General features: G+C 52.9%; 1 protein-coding gene across 1 annotated transcript; it reads right to left on the bottom strand.

Moving 5' to 3' along the window:
- Nucleotides 1–409: 409 nt before the first annotated feature.
- Nucleotides 410–18605, bottom strand: YWHAG (tyrosine 3-monooxygenase/tryptophan 5-monooxygenase activation protein gamma). The gene is made up of 2 exons (XM_064728958.1): nt 18370–18605; nt 410–1385 (listed from the first exon to the last, which is right to left on the bottom strand). Exons 1-2 carry the CDS (start codon nt 18454–18456, stop codon nt 729–731), a joined length of 744 nt encoding a protein of 247 aa, XP_064585028.1. The 5' UTR covers nt 18457–18605; the 3' UTR covers nt 410–728.
- Between the last annotated feature and the right edge of the window lie 1706 nt (nt 18606–20311).

The following is a 20311-nucleotide window of genomic DNA, read 5'->3' as shown; positions in this document are numbered from 1 at the left end:
AAAACAGACAATCAAAGGCTTGATGTCATATGGCTGTAATGTAGAAATACTGTAAACTGCAATTTAGTGTTAATACTGTAAGCTACCCTAATAAATATCTCAACCAAAAAAAAAAAAAAAAAAAGGAAAAAAAAAAAGAAAAAAAAAGATTGGATGGCCTAAATCCCAGGGCTTTGCAAGCCCCAAATTCTTTAGTTTTGTTGGTTTTATTTTTAATTCCTTCTCAATTTGGGGATTTGCAGGCAGAGCTGCAGAGAGAGGCCCCGCGACGTGGTGCGGGCACACGGCACCTGGGCTGCGGAAACAAACGCTCAAAGCCTTACTGGAACCACAGAACTCCCTTTTTTTTTTTTCTCAAATGTTTTTGCGTTGCTTTCCTTACAAATGAGGGCCATTCCATCCACGCAAATTCGTCTTAAAACCCTTTTTTTTTTATTTCTAGCAATAAAGTTAAATTAAAGACAGCTCCACTTGTATTAATAATCTACAGAACAGTCCATATGCCAGTGAGGCTGCTATTCCATACCAGCACAGCCAGCCTGACTTCCACTAGTGGTGTTTTGGCAAAAATGTCAACGAGGCAATCAAAGACAGGTTGTGGGGGGCCTCCCTGGGAAGGTGTCCCCTCCCTTTCCCTCCCCCACCCCGGACCCCCCCCCACTCGTGGGAAAAAAATAAAGACTGCAGTAGTTAGCATCAGCGTGCGGCTGCCAGTCCATCGGGGGGGTCTAGTTGTTGCCTTCTCCGCCGTCGTCGTCTTGCTGATCGCTCGTCCAGAGCGTTAGGTTGTCGCGGAGGAGCTGCATGATGAGCGTTGAGTCCTTGTAGGAGTCCTCGTTGAGGGTGTCCAGCTCGGCGATGGCGTCGTCGAAGGCCGTCTTGGCCAGGTGGCAGGCCTGCTCCGGCGCGTTCTGGATCTCGTAGTAGAAAACCGAGTAGTTAAGGGCCAGCCCGAGCCGGATGGGGTGGGTGGGCTGCATGTGCTCCTTGCTGATCTCATGGGCTTCGCTATAGGCCTTCTCCGAAGACTCCACCACGGTCGCCCTCTTCTCACCGGTGGCCACCTCGGCCAGGTAGCGGTAATAGTCCCCTTTCATCTTCAGGTAGAAGACTTTGCTCTCGTACTGCGTCTCGCTGCAGTTCTTGATCAGGTAGTTGTCCAGCAGGCTCAGCACATCCTGGCACACGGCTTCCAGCTCCTTCTCGATCTTCTCGCGGTAGGCGCGGACCATCTCGATCTTCTTCTCGTTGCCATCTGCAGAGGTCTTCTGCTCGATGCTGCTGATGACTCGCCAGGACGAGCGCCGCGCCCCCACCACGTTCTTGTAGGCCACGGACAGCAGGTTCCTCTCTTCGTTGGACAGGGGCTCGTTCAGCTCCGTCACCTGTGTGGAGAGAGGGGGAGAGAAAAGAGACGTTCGGGTTAAGCCCCAGCCTTCTGACACTCCCATCACTCCTTTGGGTGCTCCTGTGCGTCTCTAGACAGAGGCAGCAGGAGGCAGTCAGCTCCAAAGTCCTGCTCTGCCATCCAGCTCTGCCTCTGCTCCCATCCCAGCAGGAGCCAGATGGGAAATCGTGCTGTGCTCCAGACCCACAACAAAAGGAGCAGGCCTTGGGTTTTATTTGAGAAATCAGCATCTTCCAGACAGTCTTCTAGGAAAGAGATGCCTTTCACCTGCAGGATGAGAGTTGGCAATGCAGGGGAGAGGGACAGTCAAAGCAAGAGGGAGGAGAAGGCCCAGGGTTATGAGCTACCTGCATGGTTAACACCACCAGAGCTACAGGGTGTTCATCCTTTCCACTTCCCACAGTCTTCAGACACACCCAAAAAATCTCTGAGATGGCACAATTACAACTCCCTCAGGCACCTTAAAAGCTCACATGGTGAGGGGAAACCCCCCACACTGGGTTTTCCTCACCCAGGTTAACAGTGTTACCTGCCTCATGCACCACAAAAACCACAAAGGGATTATGGAGATGATGAGCACAGAGCTCCCTCAGTAACTTGGGAAGCACCACTTGGTATCACAATAATCCCATTCCAGCTCCCACAACACCATCACTGCCTGGAGCCTCCCAGGCAGCAGCTTTGGCCAAGCTTCCTGCAGGAAGGAGCAGGAGGAGCCCCTGCAGCAGCCAGGACACCACACAGCAGCTGCACAGGGCTGCTCCCCTGGGCTGGTTACAGCTGCCAAGTGCCACTTTGAGCCTGGGCATGGCCACTGTCCCCTTTCCCCCAGGACACACCCTGGGCACAGCCAGCTGGGAATCAGGCCACCAAAGCAGGAACCTGTGAGCCACCTCAGGGCAGTAAAGGATTAGGTAATGGTTTGGATGTGAAAGGCTTCTGCAAACACTGAGTCACTTTCACAAGGATGTGTAAGGACAAGGTTTGCTCTGGGCCCAGATAACCACATTTATGGTGGGGAGCAGGAGGCCAAAGGCTCAGCCAGGACCTCATTTGAATGGCCTTGAATGACTCACGGTTGCTCACACCATATTGACCTGCACATTCCAGAACATGCACTCCTCCTGCAGCTCTTCAGCCATGCTCTGGCTGATGTCTCCTCCCAAAACCAGGCCACAGCTAAGCCTGCTCCCCCCACAGCAAGCAGAGTCTCTGAGCAGATCCCTCTAGCCCTTTCCCTCAAGGCAGAGGCAGCAAGCAGACCCTGCACTGCCACCCCTGCTGCTGTGTGCATCTGTGCTGCTCCACAGGATGAGCCTGGCAGAGGAACAGCAGACCATTTCTATATGGAAGAGGGTCTGAGGAACAGCAGACCATTTCTACATGGAAGAGGGTCTTCCTGTGCAAACCAGCACAGCTGCTTCTGCTGCAGGGTGAGAGACAGCGAGGGAGCAGGGAATGGGTGTCACATGAATGAGGGCAGGATCTCCTGGGACTATCAGCAGCTGCCAGTGGCACAGGACAAAGAGCACAGAGCAGGATGCCAGGGCAGTTGGCAGTGCTCCCGCCCAAGGTAAGCAGGGCAGCGATGCCACCCCCAGCTCCAGTGCCAGGCCAACCCTCACACCCCTGTCCTGGCCAAGGCAACGGTGACAGTTTAACCACAGGGCCCTGGGGTCCCTGTGATATCCTGCTTCCTGCAGCAGGGCCAGGCAGGGCCCAACCACAATGAGCCCAAATACCCGTGGTGAGACACTTGTACACTGCCTCCAGCCTGCCTGCTGTGCTGAGGTCTCTGCTCTGCAGTTTTACAGAATGTCTCCCTTTGTTCTTCCCTCGCAGTGACACCTGCACAAACCACAGTAATGACTTTGTGGGTTAAAGACATCTTTGGGAGCATAACCAAGGTGTTCCCCTGCCCCAGAGCTTCTGGGTTGTCTGTCCTCAGAGATACCAAAGACTCCATCAGGTTACCTGGGGGCTTATTCCACCTAAGCTGCCCTGCTTTGAGTGAGGGATTTGGAAATAGAAGCATCCAGAAATCCCAGCCTGATTTATTCTCTTCCAGCTGTAAATGGAGTGTCCAACACCCACAGCCATACAAGAGACTCACTGATTCCAAGAGTTTTCTGTCCTGACAGGGGTTGTGGAGATTGATCACCAGATGAAATTTTGCTTTTAGCAAGGTGCTCCCTGAGAAGAGACACCAGTTTTGAAGTGAGGAACAAGCAGGCGCCCCACAGCTAGATCTGCAGATATTTATCACTGCAGGGAGAAGTAGATTTACCTCCTCTCACCAGAATAGTCTTGCTGGAGGACAGATTTATCAAAACTACAGGGAGTTTCGTGGGATTAGCTTTGCCATAAACATTTTAAATTCGAAGCTATTAAGGATTACGGAGGAAAGTTGCCTGTCAAAATCCTTTCAACAAACTGGCTGACAGATGGAAGGTACACCTGTGGAGACAGCAGATTCCCCTAGGGAGCTCACAGGGAACTTGTAAAAGCAGGAAGGAGCCTTGTTAACCATGTCACTGCTTCCTAGCAGGACCCAGACTCCCAGGAAGGAGCACTGCAGAGACATGGCCAAGATGTGACAAGGGTGGGGACAAGGACCACGGCCCTCAGCAGCAGGAGAGGGGAGAGGCTGCAGTCCCACACATTTCAGTTTGCAATTGAGCTGAGGGAGGAAGAACAGAAAACCATCTGGCTCTTGCATTCCCAGCAGGAAGAAAATGCAAGATGCCCAGGACACAAGGTATCAGACAGCAGGGTACACTGAGCTGCCTTGTCAGAGTGAGAAAAAGGCAGAAAATATGTATCCCAGGCTCAGCTGCCTTTGAGGACATCTCTGTCTGCCCAGAGGTGCCTGGTGCCCTCCTGCCTGTGCTGGCATTTCCAGGCACAGCCCCCTGCACACCCCAGACTGTGCAGTCACTGTCACTCTGCTCTTCCACAGCACTGCACCAGTGCCCATCTCCAGCAGAAACCACTCCAACACCTCTGCACCAGCCTGTCACATGCACGTGGGGCTGTGCCTTCTCTGCAGCCTGTGCTGGCCAAACAAATGCTGTTTGTTTTTTTCTTACACTGCAGGATACAGAAACAAAGTGAGTTCAACCCAGCCACTGGTAAACAGCAGGTTCTCATACACTGAGTTTGTAGCATTGCACTGAATGCTTCTGGTTTAACATCAAATAAGGCAATATCCTGCATCAGGCCTGGATCACACTGCAGCAGTCACAATATGCAAGGGCAGAACCTTCCCCCTTAACTCAGATCCTGAAGGGGTTTCACCTCCCCAAAGAAGGGATCAGGTCCCCTGATGCCATTTCCAGCACTGTTACATGGAGTCAGAGACTTCAAATAGCCAAAGGAAAATCCTAGCTTGGCATTAGGAGGGCTTGGCAGGAGCACAAAGCCATCAGGCCCTGGCTGCAGTCTACCTGCTCTTTGGGAAGCTCAGTTTGGAGTTTTACTTCCCTGGCTGCCAGCAGGGAACAGCAGAATTTGCTCTGCAAACCCCAGTAACTGCCCAGCCTCATCTCCCTCCTGTGCTCATGCAGACCAGGGAGAGGGGCAGGAGATGCAGTGTCAAGTCCTGGATGTGACACAAACAGCCAAGGACAAGGAGCTGATCCACACGGTGGAAATCTGATACAGGAAACTCTTCTAGCTATTCTGGAAAAAAAAAAAAAAAGGAGAACAGAGCTGCCAGGAGCAGACTGCACAAGGACACCTAGGCAGGGAGTGCAGGGAGCCTGGCATGGAGCAGCCCATGCTGCCAGGCACTTCCATCACCAAGCTGGAGCACACTGCAGTTCCAGTCTCACCAGTTCTCTGATGGCACAGTGTCTGCACCACCAGACTCCAGGGCCCTTAGGCCATGGGGAAACTCCCTGAGTTCCCGTTGGACAAAAATTACTGGAAGTTTAGGGTTTACAGAGGCTTGTACAAATCCAAGCCCTCTGATTTGCAACAAAGCACTGCAGAGGCAGCACCATGTCTGAGAAGGTTTTCCTGATTTCTCCACTACAGCTGGAGCTCTGACTCAGCACCTTGCCCCAAACCTGGCAGGCTCCTGGCATGCCCAAGGATCACACTGCAGCCAGGCAAGCTTCAGCCTCTTGAGAAGCCAGGGAACGAGCAGAACTTTACCTGTCCCTGATGCCAAGGTATGTAAAGTCCAAAAGCCCAAGGGGTGCTTCTACAGCACCTGCTTTCTGAAGTATCCTGATTAACAGGCTTTGGTGAGACCCACGGGGCTTATTCCAGACTCCCATCCTCCACTTGTCAGCTTGCAGGAGCAGGTCTGAGTATACATCAGGAAATGACTGTTTTTGAGGTCCCTTCAGTGACTGCAGAGAAGATCCATCACAGGACTTAGCTCTACCTGTTTATTCTTGCACACTTTTCACTTAGTTTGATAATTAAGTGCCCACCCATTTACAGCTTCTGCCTGGCTTTGATGTCTTATCTTAAAGCAGACAGCACTGGCAAGCTGACAGGACCCAGAGATCCTTCCCTGGGGAATACCATCAACATCTGACAGTTTAACCCATGGTATAAACCTCAACACTTGCTCTTCTTATTGCTTAAAAGAGAATCCGAGTCCTTCAGGACATCAGACAGCTACAAAAGAGTGAAGCTTTCCTGGAGAGACAGACACAGCCATGAGAACTTCAAACTGTTCACTGAGAAAAGCTTTTAAAGATCATCAGAGCTCCTCTCCCACCAGGATACACAACATCCATCTCCCCTTCAGCACTTCTGCTTCCTGTTCTATCTACAGCTCCTGCACCATGGAATTAAATTTGTTATCTCTCCACACAAACCCCAGCAAGTGCCTTGTTTTCCTTCACATGCAGCTCGTTAGTGTGAGCTCTGGCCTGAAGGTCCCATTCTGTGTTTCATTTTTTGAAATGGTGCTCTGACCACTGAAATTCCTTCTTGCTCTGTAGCCACTGGCAAGGGGAGCAACCCAGCACACAGCCCCTCCAGGCTCAAGGAGCTGAAAAAGGTCACAACACCTGCAGACCTGTCACCTTCCCCACAGCTCCAGCTGCTGTCACATGCTGCCACCCCACCACCCATGAGCAGGGACAAGAGGACACGGCCTCAGGCTGTGCCAGGACAGGTTCAGGAAGAATTTCTTCACAGAAAGGGTCGTCAAGGATTGGAAGGGGCTGCCCAGGGAGTTGGTGGAGCCCCCATCCCTGAAGCATTCAGGAAATGACTGGACATGGCACTAAGTGCTCTGCTCTGGTTGACAAGGTGGTGACTGGTTAAAGGCTGGACTCTGTGACCTTGGAAGTCTTTTCCAATCTTTATGATTCTGTGACAAGACCACCTTCAGCAGCCCAAGTGTGTCATTTTGGAAGGTCATGACAGACAGACTGCCTGTTTTTTCCTGTCCCCAGCTCGCCCCAGCTTGAAGAAATGGCTGCTCTCAAGCACATGAAATTGTCACCATTACCCAGCAGCCTGGTGAGAGTCACGACTCGATGTCACACAACCTCAGCAAGAGCAGCTTCTCCCCAAGCACCAGTGAGCTGTCCTACAACTCCATCACAGCAGTGGGAAAGATGCTTTTCTTAAGCACTGTCCTACTTTGGTGAAGTAGGCGTGTGTTAAACCAGACCTAAATCTAAAATGTGCCCAGATTGGTTTGGGTTCCTTTCCCTGTTGCCTTGCCTTCGCCCCCATGTCACACTTCCAAAGTGGAAGTCACACCAGAACTGCTTCTCTCCTTGCTGACCCCTTCTGCTGTCCCCTGCTCATGTTTTAACTCAGTGTGGCCAGGGGGGTTTTGGGCTGTAGGTCAAACCCTTCCTCTCATCCCAGACAAGACCAAAAAAAAGCACGTGCAGGCTGTGGGCAGACACAAGTTCCCCACTGCCTTCTCCTCTGCCTGTTTCACTATGAATAATCCCCTCCTAGTTCCTGTTTTCTAAGCTAGCAGGGCCAGTTCACATCACAGGACAGCAGCTGAGGGCACATGGGATGGTTCTGGCTCTGCCATTGCATTTCAAATTGCTCCCAGTGCCTCAAGGACCAGTGTCTGCAGAGAACTGTTTATTGCTTGCAGCCCAACTGCATCTCAGAGGCTACTCAGGTGCTCTAGACATCAATTAGGATTTCTGCATGTTCCTACACTTAACAGCAGCTTTCATCCCACTCTGCAGCCTTTATTACTTAAGGCGACTTTGAACCACCCAAGACAAAGTCTTCAAACTGGGAGATGTGGAAACCAAGAGCTCATTTATTTTATTGGCCTCTGTAGCTCAATAACTACATGTGATTGCACTGCATTCAGGTTTGATCAGTCCTTGGAGCCTGCAGACCTCCTGCTCCAGTTTCAGTGTGGCTGTCATGGATTTCAGCTGGAGAAAAAGCAAATTTCAGCTGCTTGGGTCATTCTTGCACATGAAAGGCTGAAGGGAGCCAAGGTGAGAACAGCAGTAAGAGCAGCAGAGCTCTGAGCTGCTCCATTTTGTGTCCCAGCCCTTATCTGCAGCACTGCAGTCCCAGCACTTGGGATAACGACTCTGGGTTTCTTTCCACTGCAGAACACCTGGGTGCCATTGATTTGTGTCTCTGACTTCTTCTGCAGCTTGAGATAAGGCAAACACGAGGGAGCATCTGCCTGCCATGGCTATTGTGGACAGAGAGCAGCCCAGACACATCCCAGTCACCAACTGGAAAGAAAAACTTTGGCCTCCCAGCTTTGTGTATGTTCAAGTGTTCTACAAACAAATGTTCAAGGAGCTACAAACAATTTCTGAGTTAGCATTGCACAGTCCTGTCACAGAGAGCTGCTCCTCTAGCCAGCATGTGCTTTTTGAGCCAGGAAGGAATTATGCTCAAGTTTTCTTGTTTTCCTTATTAACACCCTGATTCCCATTAGCCTTACTGACAGGCTATGAAACAAGATGAAAACTGGCTGGAGGACAACTCATTTCAGCATCTTGCTGCCATTACCTGCCTCATGCTTATTAAAAACTCTTGGGGAAAATGATTGACCTCTGTTGGCCTAGTGCCTCCCAGCCACCAGATGGAGAGAGCAGCAAGTCCAAGCACATCAGCCCCAGCATTTGAGGGGATTGTCACTCAGGGCTCATCACACTGTCCCTGGCAGATGGGACACCAGCACCTTTGCCTGCTAACTACAAAGCAACAGAAGGGATGCCAAGCTATTCCTTCCCCAGGATATGGCAGGCTGGCAGCATCATCTGCCCACTGCTGTGTGCTGTGAGTGCCTCAGCAGCAGCACAGGATCAGCACCACCCTTCTCCATCACCCAACAGCTTGGGGAGCTCTCCTGCCTTGGATTATCTGCTCTGCTCCCTGCTGACAGCCTGGTCTCCAAGCTCTCTGCTAAGCACGTGGAAGCCCAGTGCCACAGCGTGCCACTGCTGGGAGAGCTCAGATGTGCCCCTGGAGCTCACAGCAAGTTTCAGGAGCTCAGAGTTGATCCGTTGATCCTTTTGGGAGAAGAATGACAATTCATGGCTGCTATAGGCTCTTCTGGGCTGCATTAAGCTTTTCCAGGTGGGAGCTGAAAAGCTCTTCAAGAGTAACTGCAGCTCTTTCCTCAGAAACATTTCTGTGCAAGTTTAAAGACTTGGGGGTTTTTAATTTCTGTTTAAGCATTATTCTTCAGAAGACTCCACCTACTCACAGGCTTTTGAACTGAAGCAGCCATTCACAGGATGGCTACTGGACATTTCTAGAGTCTTAAGACTTGGTCCACGCAGAGGAAGATGGTTTTTTTCTTTCCAATTCATGGTAAAACAAACCCAAGCCAGACAGATTTCAGAGACTCTAGATAAATGCACCAAGTTTCATGTGGGGAGGGTGTTTAGTGCTGCTGGGAGCATTAGCTGCTTAAAGATTTACCTCACAGCTTCCAAGGGTACTAATCTGGCTCAGATCTTAGTGCTTTCCTGCTCACCTCCAGCCCCAGTGCCAGGCAGGAAGAATCCTGCCACCAGATCATCAAATCCTCCCCAGAGCATCAAGTGCCAGGCCTTGTCCTTAATCAGGGGCTCAAAAACTGCTGAGCCCATGACCTCTACCCAGCTGAGCCAAGAGAGAAAGGATGCTGTGCCATGGGCAGGCCACCCCAAGGCTGAGAGCAGGTTCTGGTTGCTGGGAGAGCCTGTTCCTGCTCACTGAGCAATTCCTGCCTGCTGGCATGGCTTCCTTTGGCATGGCACTGCTGCCATGGCAGCTGCAAGCTGCTGCTCCAAAGGGTGAAATGGGAGAAGCTGCAGCCATGCAAAGCTCCCTGCAGTGAGCATGCACGATTTTAGCTGCTCCAGGTCACTCCCACAAACACTTTGGGAACACCTGGTTGTTGCACATCAAGGTAAGATTCTGGAAATATTAAAAACAAAATTTTTGCTCTAGGTCTCTTGGTCTGCAGATCCAGCAGTTCCTTGGTGTCTCAAACATGTTTTACCAGATTAAGCAAGAGACTTCCCAGAACACCCAGGTGGATTCCTGCATGCCAGCTCCACGATAGGTTTAATTTCTACATCAGTGAGTAAGGTGATTATCCCTCCAGATGTACTTTACCCTCCCACTGCTTCAGGGATTTCAGGCTTGATCTTACACATCTCTAGCAAAGACAACTTTATTTAATTTCTTAAATGAACTTACAGAAAAGAAGAAAGTCAAGTTTTTGCTCTGGCAGCTTTCTGGAGCACTGCAACTGATTTTAAATTACAAGGAGGGTCACTTTACTATCCTAGATCCAACTGTTTAACTCCCCTCACCTGGCTGCAGCCGAGGGTGTTAACCCCCTCCCAGCCTCTTCTGAAGCCCAAGGGACTCCCACCACAGATTTGATCTCAGTTCATCACAGGTGACAGAACCCCTGAGGTGCCAACATCATCTTGACACCACCAAACACAAGAAGCCAAGCTCCCAGATAATGAAATATTCACCCCATGTAACAAAGCCCAACAGCATAAACAGGCAAAGCTCCAAGGCCTGCTCCAGCTGGGTGTAAATCAAAGGCTGTTAATCTCCCCCAAGTTCCCATTCACTGCTGCATTAGCCTTTTACAAGTAGAGATCTCCTCCAGCAATTGCTGAGCGTGTCTGTTAGCACATGGCACAGCAACAGCTTCTCCACCTACTATTAATAAACCTGATGCTGCTGAGCACCACAACTGTCCAAACAACGTGTCCATCAGCAGCCTCGTTAGCACTGGGGCTCAGCCTTCTCACTGGTGTTTTTCTAGAGCCTTGCTGAAACCATCTTAGAGAGGAGTCAGAAGCACCCTGACACGCCAAGCAGCTTTGCTTGGTACGTAAGCAAAGACACATCCCAAGCAAGCCAACCCATCTAGAGAGATCAGAGGGAATTTGCAAACAATTAAGGAATGGTTTGCACTTGGAATCCCTGCAGACTTGGGCTCGTCCAAGCACAGCTGCCTCAAACACCCATACACGGACTCAATTCCAACAGCTCCTTCACAGAAGAAAAACATTAAGTACTCTAATCCCTAATCTGGGGATCACTTTAAGGGAATCTCACGCCATCATTCTCTAGTTACTCTCTTACTGCAATTAACTAATGCACTGCCCCTGGTCACTAGATCATTAGCTTGGGGCCAAAAATCAGGTTTGTTTAATATCTAATTGAGCATGTACTGGGTCATGTCTGAGATGTGACTAAATCTGGGTTAGCACAGAAAAACCTCAAACTGGGGGAAGTTTGCCCTTAAATAGGCAGACAAAGGCTTTTGTTTCACTAGCTACACGAAGGCTTTGCTTTTGAGAGACAGTCTTGTCAGTGTTTCCTGCAGCACAAGAATTGCTGCCTCATCATTTCTGCTCCATTTTCCAGAATTTACCATTTCTGAGCTTTTCCAGATTATACCAAGATAACCAGCATGAGACTCCAGGGTGAAGATCAACCCTTTTGATTTACCAGCCCCAGCAGCTTCCAAGGCTCCAGCCCACAGAAGGGACCAGAAAGATGCAGCAGCTCAGCATCACTATCATTGTGCATTCAGATAAGATGGACAAAGCCATCCCACTGCTGAGCTCCTCCCCCACAGCCACAGTGGGAATCCCACATCTTGACATCTGGATTCTGAAGCAGAGTCAGACCTCTTACTTAAAAAAATAAATAAATTTAAACAGCAGAATGGGAGTAATTTTGTTGCCACTTTCCTTCATTTTAGGCTGGGAGGAAGGACTTTGCTCATTAGATCAAGCAGACAGGGAGAAAAACATTCCCACAAACCATTTCATTTGCATGAGGAAAGAAGAGTTCCCCCACCTTCCATGACCAAAAGCTGCACTGGCAGAAGCACAGGCAGAGCCTGGCAGCCAGCAGCCATGGCAGAACGTTTTATCTCAATGCCACCAGCACAAAACCAGCCACCACCATTTATCTGGCCTGCTTCTTCAAGACAAGCCAAAGGTTTCAGAGGCTGAAAGACAAAGCCACCCAAAATCCAGCACAGTGACCAATCCATTGCTACTTCCCCTTGTTTTAGCTGGTTTCCAGGCTATCACTGCTCAGCAGTGACCAGCACTAGTCAAATCGAGTCAATACTCAGGTTTTCACTCAGTTTTTGCTTCCCAGACAAGGGAGTTGCCATTTTCCAGAAATGCCAGTTGCCATTTCTCATGTGCATCTAACACTTGGGGAACAAGACTTCAGCTAAGGACCAGTTAGGTTAGTTACCTGTCCAGTAAAGAGCAGAAGTTGTTGAAGGCTTTCCAGAAGGAAAAGACAAAGACTTGACCAGCAAAGGAAAGAAGGTCTAAGCTGGCTGCAAACCAGTTAGCACAAAAATACTCCTCCTTTGGAAAAATCTGCCATGAGCTGCAGAGCACCGGAGCGCAGGAGAACGCCTGGAAGCACTGAGGGTGCAGCACAGCCCAGAGCCAACCTCAGCCCTGCCTCACAGCTCTGCCACAGTCAGGTGGAGATGATGCCTGGATCCCATCAAAGCTGTCAATGGAGAACGCTTGGGAAGCCAGGCAAATCCTGTTCCACTGTGCTTTGGACTGCAGTTATTCTAATTTGCATTCATGTTTTGCTGGCAGCTCAGGAGGCTGAACAGGGCACAAAAGCACAAGGCAGAGCACTAAATACCTCAGGCATTGACCCACGTGAGGAAAAGCTCCCTCAGGTCAGACTGGAGGCATTTTCCAATGCCTCCTTCCCTGCCTGCCTCTGAACAGCCTGGTGCTTGGCTGGGACACCGAGCAGCCAGCTCTGGTCTGAACTAGTCTGACAGTCCTCATGGCTCTTCCCTGCCAGACTGGAACTGAGCTCCCAGCACACCTCTGCCAAGGAAAAAGCAGCACCAACAAGTTCAGCAGTGCTCCACATCCAAGGACACGTCTGAGCTCAGACAAAGCCACCTCCCAAAAAGCAGCTGGTTACTCAAGCACTAGCAGGTGGGACTCACAAAAGCTTGGATTCTTTTTTCCCTAAATATGTACCCTTGCACACAAGTTCTGTGCATGGCTTACTTGGCATGAAGCTGCTCCAAATAGAAGCTCAAGAGCTCAGTGACAGAGTTGGTGCATTAGGCCCTGCCAGATGTGTCACCATCCATGGAGTTTTCTCCACATGTCAGGTCATGGCTACCACTCTCCTCCCCAGCTGCACCCTGAGCCAAGTTCTCCTCCTGTCCTCAAGAGCCACAGCTAACAGATCCAATTCTCAGCCCCAAGCCTGCAGAGGTAGGAGAAATATCAGGCATTGAAAAATCCTTGTCCTTAGGATTGTGACCTTGGGGTCATTGTGATCCAGGCCCCCTCATAGGTATGGGGTCCACCAGGTCACTTTTACTCCACCTCCCTGATCTTAAGCTCAGCAAGGCTGAGGCTGTTTATTCCTCCTTGGAAAGCCAAGCTGAGCATGCTCCTGAGCAGCCCTGATGCTACTGGGCAAAGGCACAAGAAAAGTGGTTCAGTAACACACATGAAGAAGAGGAACTAGTATGGTGGGGATCCTCAAATTAAGGAAAATCTTAATTCTACCAGCTGCAGAAGCTGAGGTAGAACCATGTTTTTCATCTCCCTGATCAGAAACCAAACCTCAGCTGCAGGAGGCAGAGGGTTACACCACAGTTATGTGGATAACCCTCCTGAAAGCACCATCCAGAACATCCATGAGAACCACTAAGAGGATGCCAAAGACATCATCCAGTTTCCAGGAACAGTGTGTAGGTCCCTAGATGCTGGAGTTTTCAACCCAGGAAACATTTCTGGAGCTGAAGTTCTGTGATTGTCCCCAAAGTATTCCAGCAAGCCCAAGCACACATCATCATTGTCCAAGCAGTTTATTCCAGAGCAACTCTGGGATCAGCTGGTGAACACAGTTGGGGAAGACAGAGTTTATCAAATGAAGTTTACTTGGTGTACTAGAGCAATTAAATCTCCTGTGAACCAGCCATCTTGTGATCCCACACAAGAAGCAGTAAATAAAGGTGATTGAAAAAAAATTAATAAATCAAGACAACTCCCACCAATCTTTTTGCATTTTCATGGTTAGACATCATCCAATAGATTTACTGGATAAACCCAAATAATCCAGGGGTTCATGGAGAGCCCTTGCCCAAGTTTTACTGTTTCTATGTACTCAGCTGCTATATTCTCCATCACAGTCTCAATTTCACTTTTGTTTAGTTCAAGAAGAGATATTTTGGGTCCAATCCACCTTGGATGCTACACCTGGCCAACTAAGAAACCCAGCATGATCTTGTAAGTCAGTGACTCTTCCTAAATGGACTAAGTAAGAACTCACAGGAGCTCAAGAGGAATTTTTAAGAGCTTGATGTGCTGAAGACTGGCCAGTTACTGTGAGCAGTGTCCACTGCAGTCACAGAGGGTCTGCATTGATACCTATGTGTGGCTGAGGAGCAGATGTGACTCAGGCCATGGCTACAACGTCCCAGGGCTGAGTCACACAGAGACAACCCCACACTGTGAACCTGTACAAGGTCAGAAGGACAGGAGTCCCTGACAGCCACCATCCTGTCCTGGGCCCATGCACCTCCAGGAAGGAAGCCCTGCTCATGAGTGAGGCTGTCTGCAATCCCCAGCACCACTGCAGTCCCCCAGTGCTCTGCAGGCACCCTGAGGCTGGGCACCATTCAATGTGCCTGCACAAGAGCATCAGGGCTGCCATGGGATGCCAACAGCTAATGACTGCACCATCCACCTCAGCACTGGGAATGGTTCTGCAAAGCCATCCCCAGCCCCCCTGGGAAGTGCTACTACAGCAGCTCGCACTCCTTGGTCCCCTCCCACCATCACAGATGGCCTGCCCAGCACTCCTCCTGGAGAAGCCTTTCCACCTTCACCACCCTTTTGTCTGTGTACACTGTGAGCAGAAAGCAGCTAATCATCCCTGCTCTGCTTCCTGGGGACTCTCCAGACAGGCTGCATTTGTGTCACTGCCCCTTTTTCCAAAGGTGATCCTGCTGTCTGTGTGAAGCCTTGCTCTCAGCACTGATAACTGATGTGGGGGATGATAACCTGCCCAGCTGGTGACCATCACAGGAGAAGCCCACATACCCTGTGCCAGGGAGGGCCTGCAATCCCCCATCCTCACGCTCCTCCTCCACCCACAATGGCCATTTACTGCACCAAGCTGTGCTGTCTGAAGCTTGGAGGAGCCATCTGCTTTCCAGCATCTCCAACAGTCCCCCCTTCACACCCACACCTGGTGGTCCTTGCATGCAGCACAGCCACGGCCCTGCTGCAGAGGTTGGGCCCCCCAAAGTCGAGCAGTGCTCCCCTCACAGGGGACAGCCCCACACCTACACCACCCATAGGTGAGGTGCAATAATCCTCCCCACACACTTTTAAAAGATCACTTATTTTCTGCACAAGTTATTGCAATAATTTTGTTCATTCACCTGCACATCCCCTCCATGTAAGGTCTGTGTGGAGGCACGTGCTGAGCTCCCTGGGCAGTGCTGGCCAGGGGCTTGGCAGGGCTCCCACCTCCGGAAAGCCTCCAGCAGCAGCACCACTAATGGATATTGATCTCCAGCCCTGGCATGAGCTCTGACAGCACAGCTCTTCCTGAAGCTCAACCAGACAAAAATGCATCTTGCTCCAACCACCAGCACTGTGGGAAGTGAAACTCCAGCAAGCAAGCCCAAGGCCAATGTGTGACCACACTGGGGACCAGCAGAGAGCTTTCCTGTCCTCCAGCACCTGATAGGGCTGATGGCACCCCCAGACAGCACTGAGGTGACAAGGGACATGACCAAGGTCATGTAGACATACCCTGGATCGATGGGCCCAGCCCTGCACCCTTCCTGGGTGTGGCATCACCTTCTGCTCCCTCTGCTAGGTGAGGGGACCAGCTGTTGTTTTCAGAGACCCCCCAGTAAACCTGCCCCTTTTGGGGGCTGAAGGAGCAATCCTGCTCCTTCAATTAGGGGCACCGGCAGCTAGCACTTGCAAGAAGGAAGGAAGTAGAAGTTATTATATATAAATAATATTTTTGAGAAACCATTGCCATCCCAGACATCCCTAGATGAATCAGCAGACAGCAAGAAGCCCAGCACACCATTTCCATTTTAAACCATTAACACAGCCATTCAGCACAGGTTCCCAAGCACATAGGGCTGAGGCTGAACAACCCAGGTGAGGCAGCCACCAAAATGCAAAGGTGAGATGAAGCTCCTGGAAAAGGAGCCTCTTTAATGCCCATCCCTGCCACGACAGGTTTGAAAGGAGAAGCATGCAGCATTTCTCAGCAGGGCGCCAGGCAGGGCTAGGTTTGGAGGGCAGGATGGCTCTGCATCACCTTCGCTAGGCGCAGCCCGCATGCTCTCTGCTACCGCCTGGGTGCATTGCAGCTTGGACCATGGCATATGACATCACTAGGCGTTGCTACGGAAATGAGTGCGAGGTCATCAGCCTCCCGCACAACCGGGGCTGGGGGCTGGGCAGCGCACGGGGCACCGGGATAACCGGCTGGGACACGGCTGTGACATGGCCGTGGCCGCCGGACCGGCCGTGCCGGGGCTCCTGGGGCAGCGCGGTGCTGAAAGGAAGAACAAAGCTCTGCCTTTTGTTTGCTGGTGAAGGGAGGCGTCAGCCAGCGCTCCCGCTGGGGATCGCTTCCTTACGGCCAAACTACCCGGCAGCTGATAAGAGGCGTTAGCCCGGGTTACTGTTTCACCAGGGCCCGTAAGGAAAAATCACACATAGGAGCTCTTAACAGCACCTGGGTTCGAGCAGCCAGCCCGGGGAAGCAGGCTAAGAGAAATTCACAGAGCAACGCGGCTGTGAGTCCCGGGCATATCCCTGCTGGCTTTGTCACGGCGGCTGCATTATCCGTAGGAAATGAGCTGTAGGATCTGCTCACACAGCAGGCTTTGCTTTAAAATGAATAGATGCCGCCATCAGAAAATGGTATAAAAGCCATGGTGCAGCAGAGGGACAGCCCGGCTGGGTTAATGTGATAATATCTCGTTCCGATTATCCGTATTTCATTCCTTGATAAGACATCTCCTCCCTCCCCGGGCTCGGGCTGTGACAGTTTTGTCTGTTTGATAAATGCAAGGTTATTGACAAAATGGTGCAATATGGGCAAACAGAGCTGCACCCACGGCAGACTGCGACATTCCCAGATCGGCATTCACTTTTCATCAGCCGGGGAGGACACCCCAGCTCCCAGCAAAGGTTCAGACCTGACTAAGAAGACAAACATAAAGAACAGTTTTCCCCTTTAAAGCACCCCCTCCCTCCCTCCACCCAGTCTAGCCTCTCTGCAATATGACAAATGCAGAATCTTCTGGAATGACTTGATCCTGCCTCCCACGATTGCTTTGTTTGCAAGATCAGATCAGAGATATGTTTTTTTTTCCCTTCTTATATTGTCAAAATGTCAGTATTGAAGGGGAGCGTTCAGTGTCACAAATCAGATCAGCCTGCTATATGCAGAGTCTTTATTTTAAGAGCGTGAAATGAATACAACATGACTCAATTCATAAATCTCCAACCAAGAGCAGTAAAAATAAAGAGCTTTGACAGTGAAAGGGCTGCCGATCTTTGGGGTCAGGGGCACACACCACACCACGCGTAGGAAGGGATGCACGGGGAAATATTTCGGCAGCAAGGAGAGATGCACGAACCCCCCCCCTCCCCACACCGGGTTCCCCCTGCCTCGCCCCCCGGGGCCCCGAGCCGGTGTGACCCCCCCGGGCAGCCCCGCCTGGCTCCTGTGCCCCGCCACGCTCAGGCAGGGTGGCGAGGGGGCACGGGAGGGGGCCTGGGGCGGGGGGAGAGCAGAAACGCGGCTGGAAGGGGATGTGGGGGGCTGTGGGGGGCTGCAGGGCTGCGGAGGCAGCGAGCCCCGAGGCGCAGGGGAGGATGTGGGGGTGCTCCAGGGCAAGGGAGGGGGATGCGTGGGGCTGGCTGGGGGCAGCAGGGCACAGCGCGGGGGTTTGGAGCAGGGGAGGATGGGGGGCAGCTCTAGGGCAGAAAGGGAGATGTGTGCGACTGGGTGGGGGCCCCGGAATAAGGGAGAGGACACGGAGGGGGTTTTAGGGCAAGAGAGAAGGATGTGTGGGGCTGGATGCGAGCCCCAGAGCAGGCGATGGATGTGAAAAGGGGCTCTAAGGCGGAGGAGCAGGATGCGTGGGGCTGGGTGGGGGCCCCACTGCAGGGCAAAGGATGCGTGGGGGGGTCTAGGGCAGGGATGGGGGTCGGGAGAAAGCAAAGTAGCCCTGGATGGGAAAGAGCAGCGGGAACGGGACTCAGCCGGGGGTGTCGGAGGGCGAGGGAGCGGGGCCCTGACACCCCCGCGGCCCCCCCGGCCGAGCCCACCACCCACCGCGGGGAACACGCGGGAAGGGCGAGGGGAGGGCGGCCCCAGCCGGGCAGGAGGAGGAGGAAGGTGTGCGTGTGTGTCTGTGTGTGTGTGTGCGGGGAGCGCGACGGCCGCGGGACGGGACTCACGTTCTTCATGGCGGCCGCCATGTCGTCGTATCGCTCGGCTTGCTCGGCCAGCCGGGCCTTCTGCACCAGCTGCTCGCGGTCCACCATCTTCGCGGGGTCCGGGGGGGAGAGGGGCGAGGAGGCTGCGGGCTCCGGGAGGAGGAGAAGGAGGAGGAAGGAGGAGGAAGAGGAGGACGAGGAGGGCGCGGCGGTCTCGGCGCTGCTGCGGCTGAGGCGGCGGCGGCGGCTGCGCCCGGTGCTGTGCGCGCGCCGCGGGCCACCACAACCCCCCTGCGCGCGCCCCGCCCCGCCCCGCCCCTCCCCCGCTGCCCCGCCCACCCCCCTGCCCGCGGGGCTCGACGGGAGATGAAGTCCTCAGGATCCGCAAACGGTGCTGAGTTCATTCAGCCCAGCCTCTCCCTTCAGAACTACATCTGCCATCTTGCCCCGCGCCAAGGCACCGGCCCCTGGCCCCCCTGGGCCCCGCCTGTGCTGATTCACCGGAGCCCGGCCCGGGTGGGCCGCGGAGGGCGCGGCCGCGCCGGGAGGGCAAGGGGGGGGCCCGGGAGGCGCCGTGGGACGGGCGGCCCTCGGGATGGAGCCGCGGGACAGCGCCGGGCACGGGCCCACGCGGGGCAGGGACACTCCCAGCCTGGGCCGTTCCAGCATGGACGCGCTCAGGGCGGGGACGCTGCCACGGCCCAGGCAGAGCCGCAGGCTGGGCTCGCCACAGAGCGGGCTCAGTCACTGCCCAGGCTCGCTCAGAGCCCGCACATACCGCACACGGCCCGTCCTCACCGTGCCCACTCATAGCCCAGGGCCATGGAGAGCCCACACACAGCCCGTGCCCATGGAGAGCCCATCGAGAGCCCACACGCGGCCTGTGCCCACTCAGAGCCCACGGGCCCACGGAGAGCCCGCACACAGCCCATGCCCACTCAGAGTCCACACGGCACACACGGCCTATCCTCACTGTGCCCACTCAAAACCCGGCCCACTGAGAGCCCGCACATGGCACACCGGGCCCATGCCCACTCATAATCCAGAACCACTCAGAGCCCACACACGGCCTGTGCCCACTCAGAGCCCTTGGGCACTCACAACTTGGAGCCACCCACAGTCTGGTCTCAGAGCCTGGAGCCACGCACAGCATGGTCCCACACATGGCCAGACCCACACAGATCCTGATCATACACCCTGAACCCACCTACTGTCCAAACCCACTCACAATCCACGCCCGCTCACAACCAGATCCCACTGAAAACCCTGCTCCACTCAAAACCCACTCGCAGCCCATGCACCATTCCCCCATGGAGACCCTGCGGGTGTTGCTGTGCCTGGGGTCACTGTGGCACTGCTGGGCCAGGTCATGGTGACACATCTTGGGGTGATGTCCCCTGCTTTCCCCTGCCCCCTTTTCCCCACCATGGCCAGGTCCCAATCCACAGAGGAGAGCATTCCCACTGGGGATCAATGCTGGACAGTGACAGCCACCTTGGGCATTCACTTATGGATAACCCATGGGATGAAAACATGTCTGTTCCAGCCATGGGGAGAGCCACTGGGAGTTGTAAGACATCCTACTTTCCTAAAAAAATCTATGGATAAAGTGATGCTGAGAGGAGGCTACAGCACTGGGAGGAATGAAAGGCTTTAATGGATCCTGTTTTCCTGAAAACCCTCTGCATAAAGTGGTGCTGAGAGGATGCTGTGGCACTGGGAGAAAGGAAAGGGCTCTGATAAACAGTGTGATCCCAATGGAAGCACTTTATCCTGCTTGGAGAGAGCCAGGCAGTGCTGATGCACAGATAAACACTGTATTTCACGTGCCACATGTCCCTGGCCCTTCCCAAAGCCACTGTCCCTGCACAGGTGCTGTGGGATGTGTGAGGATGAGCTCAGAGGACTCAGCCATCCCCCTGTGCCCTGTGGTTTCCTTCTGAAACCTCACAGGAAGCCTGGG

This window comes from Zonotrichia leucophrys, chromosome 19 (assembly GCF_028769735.1).
Source record: "Zonotrichia leucophrys gambelii isolate GWCS_2022_RI chromosome 19, RI_Zleu_2.0, whole genome shotgun sequence".
Lineage (NCBI taxonomy): Eukaryota > Metazoa > Chordata > Aves > Passeriformes > Passerellidae > Zonotrichia > Zonotrichia leucophrys.
This window is presented reverse-complemented; position numbering and strand designations above follow the sequence as displayed.

Bases quoted from the DNA above. Each gene is read 5' to 3' on its own strand.
- YWHAG (XM_064728958.1), bottom strand. From the start codon at position 18,456: ATGGTGGACCGCGAGCAGCTGGTGCAGAAGGCCCGGCTGGCCGAGCAA. The intron at 1,386-18,369 runs GTGAGTCCCGTC...CTCTCCACACAG, and splicing joins TGGCGGCCGCCATGAAGAAC to GTGACGGAGCTGAACGAGCC.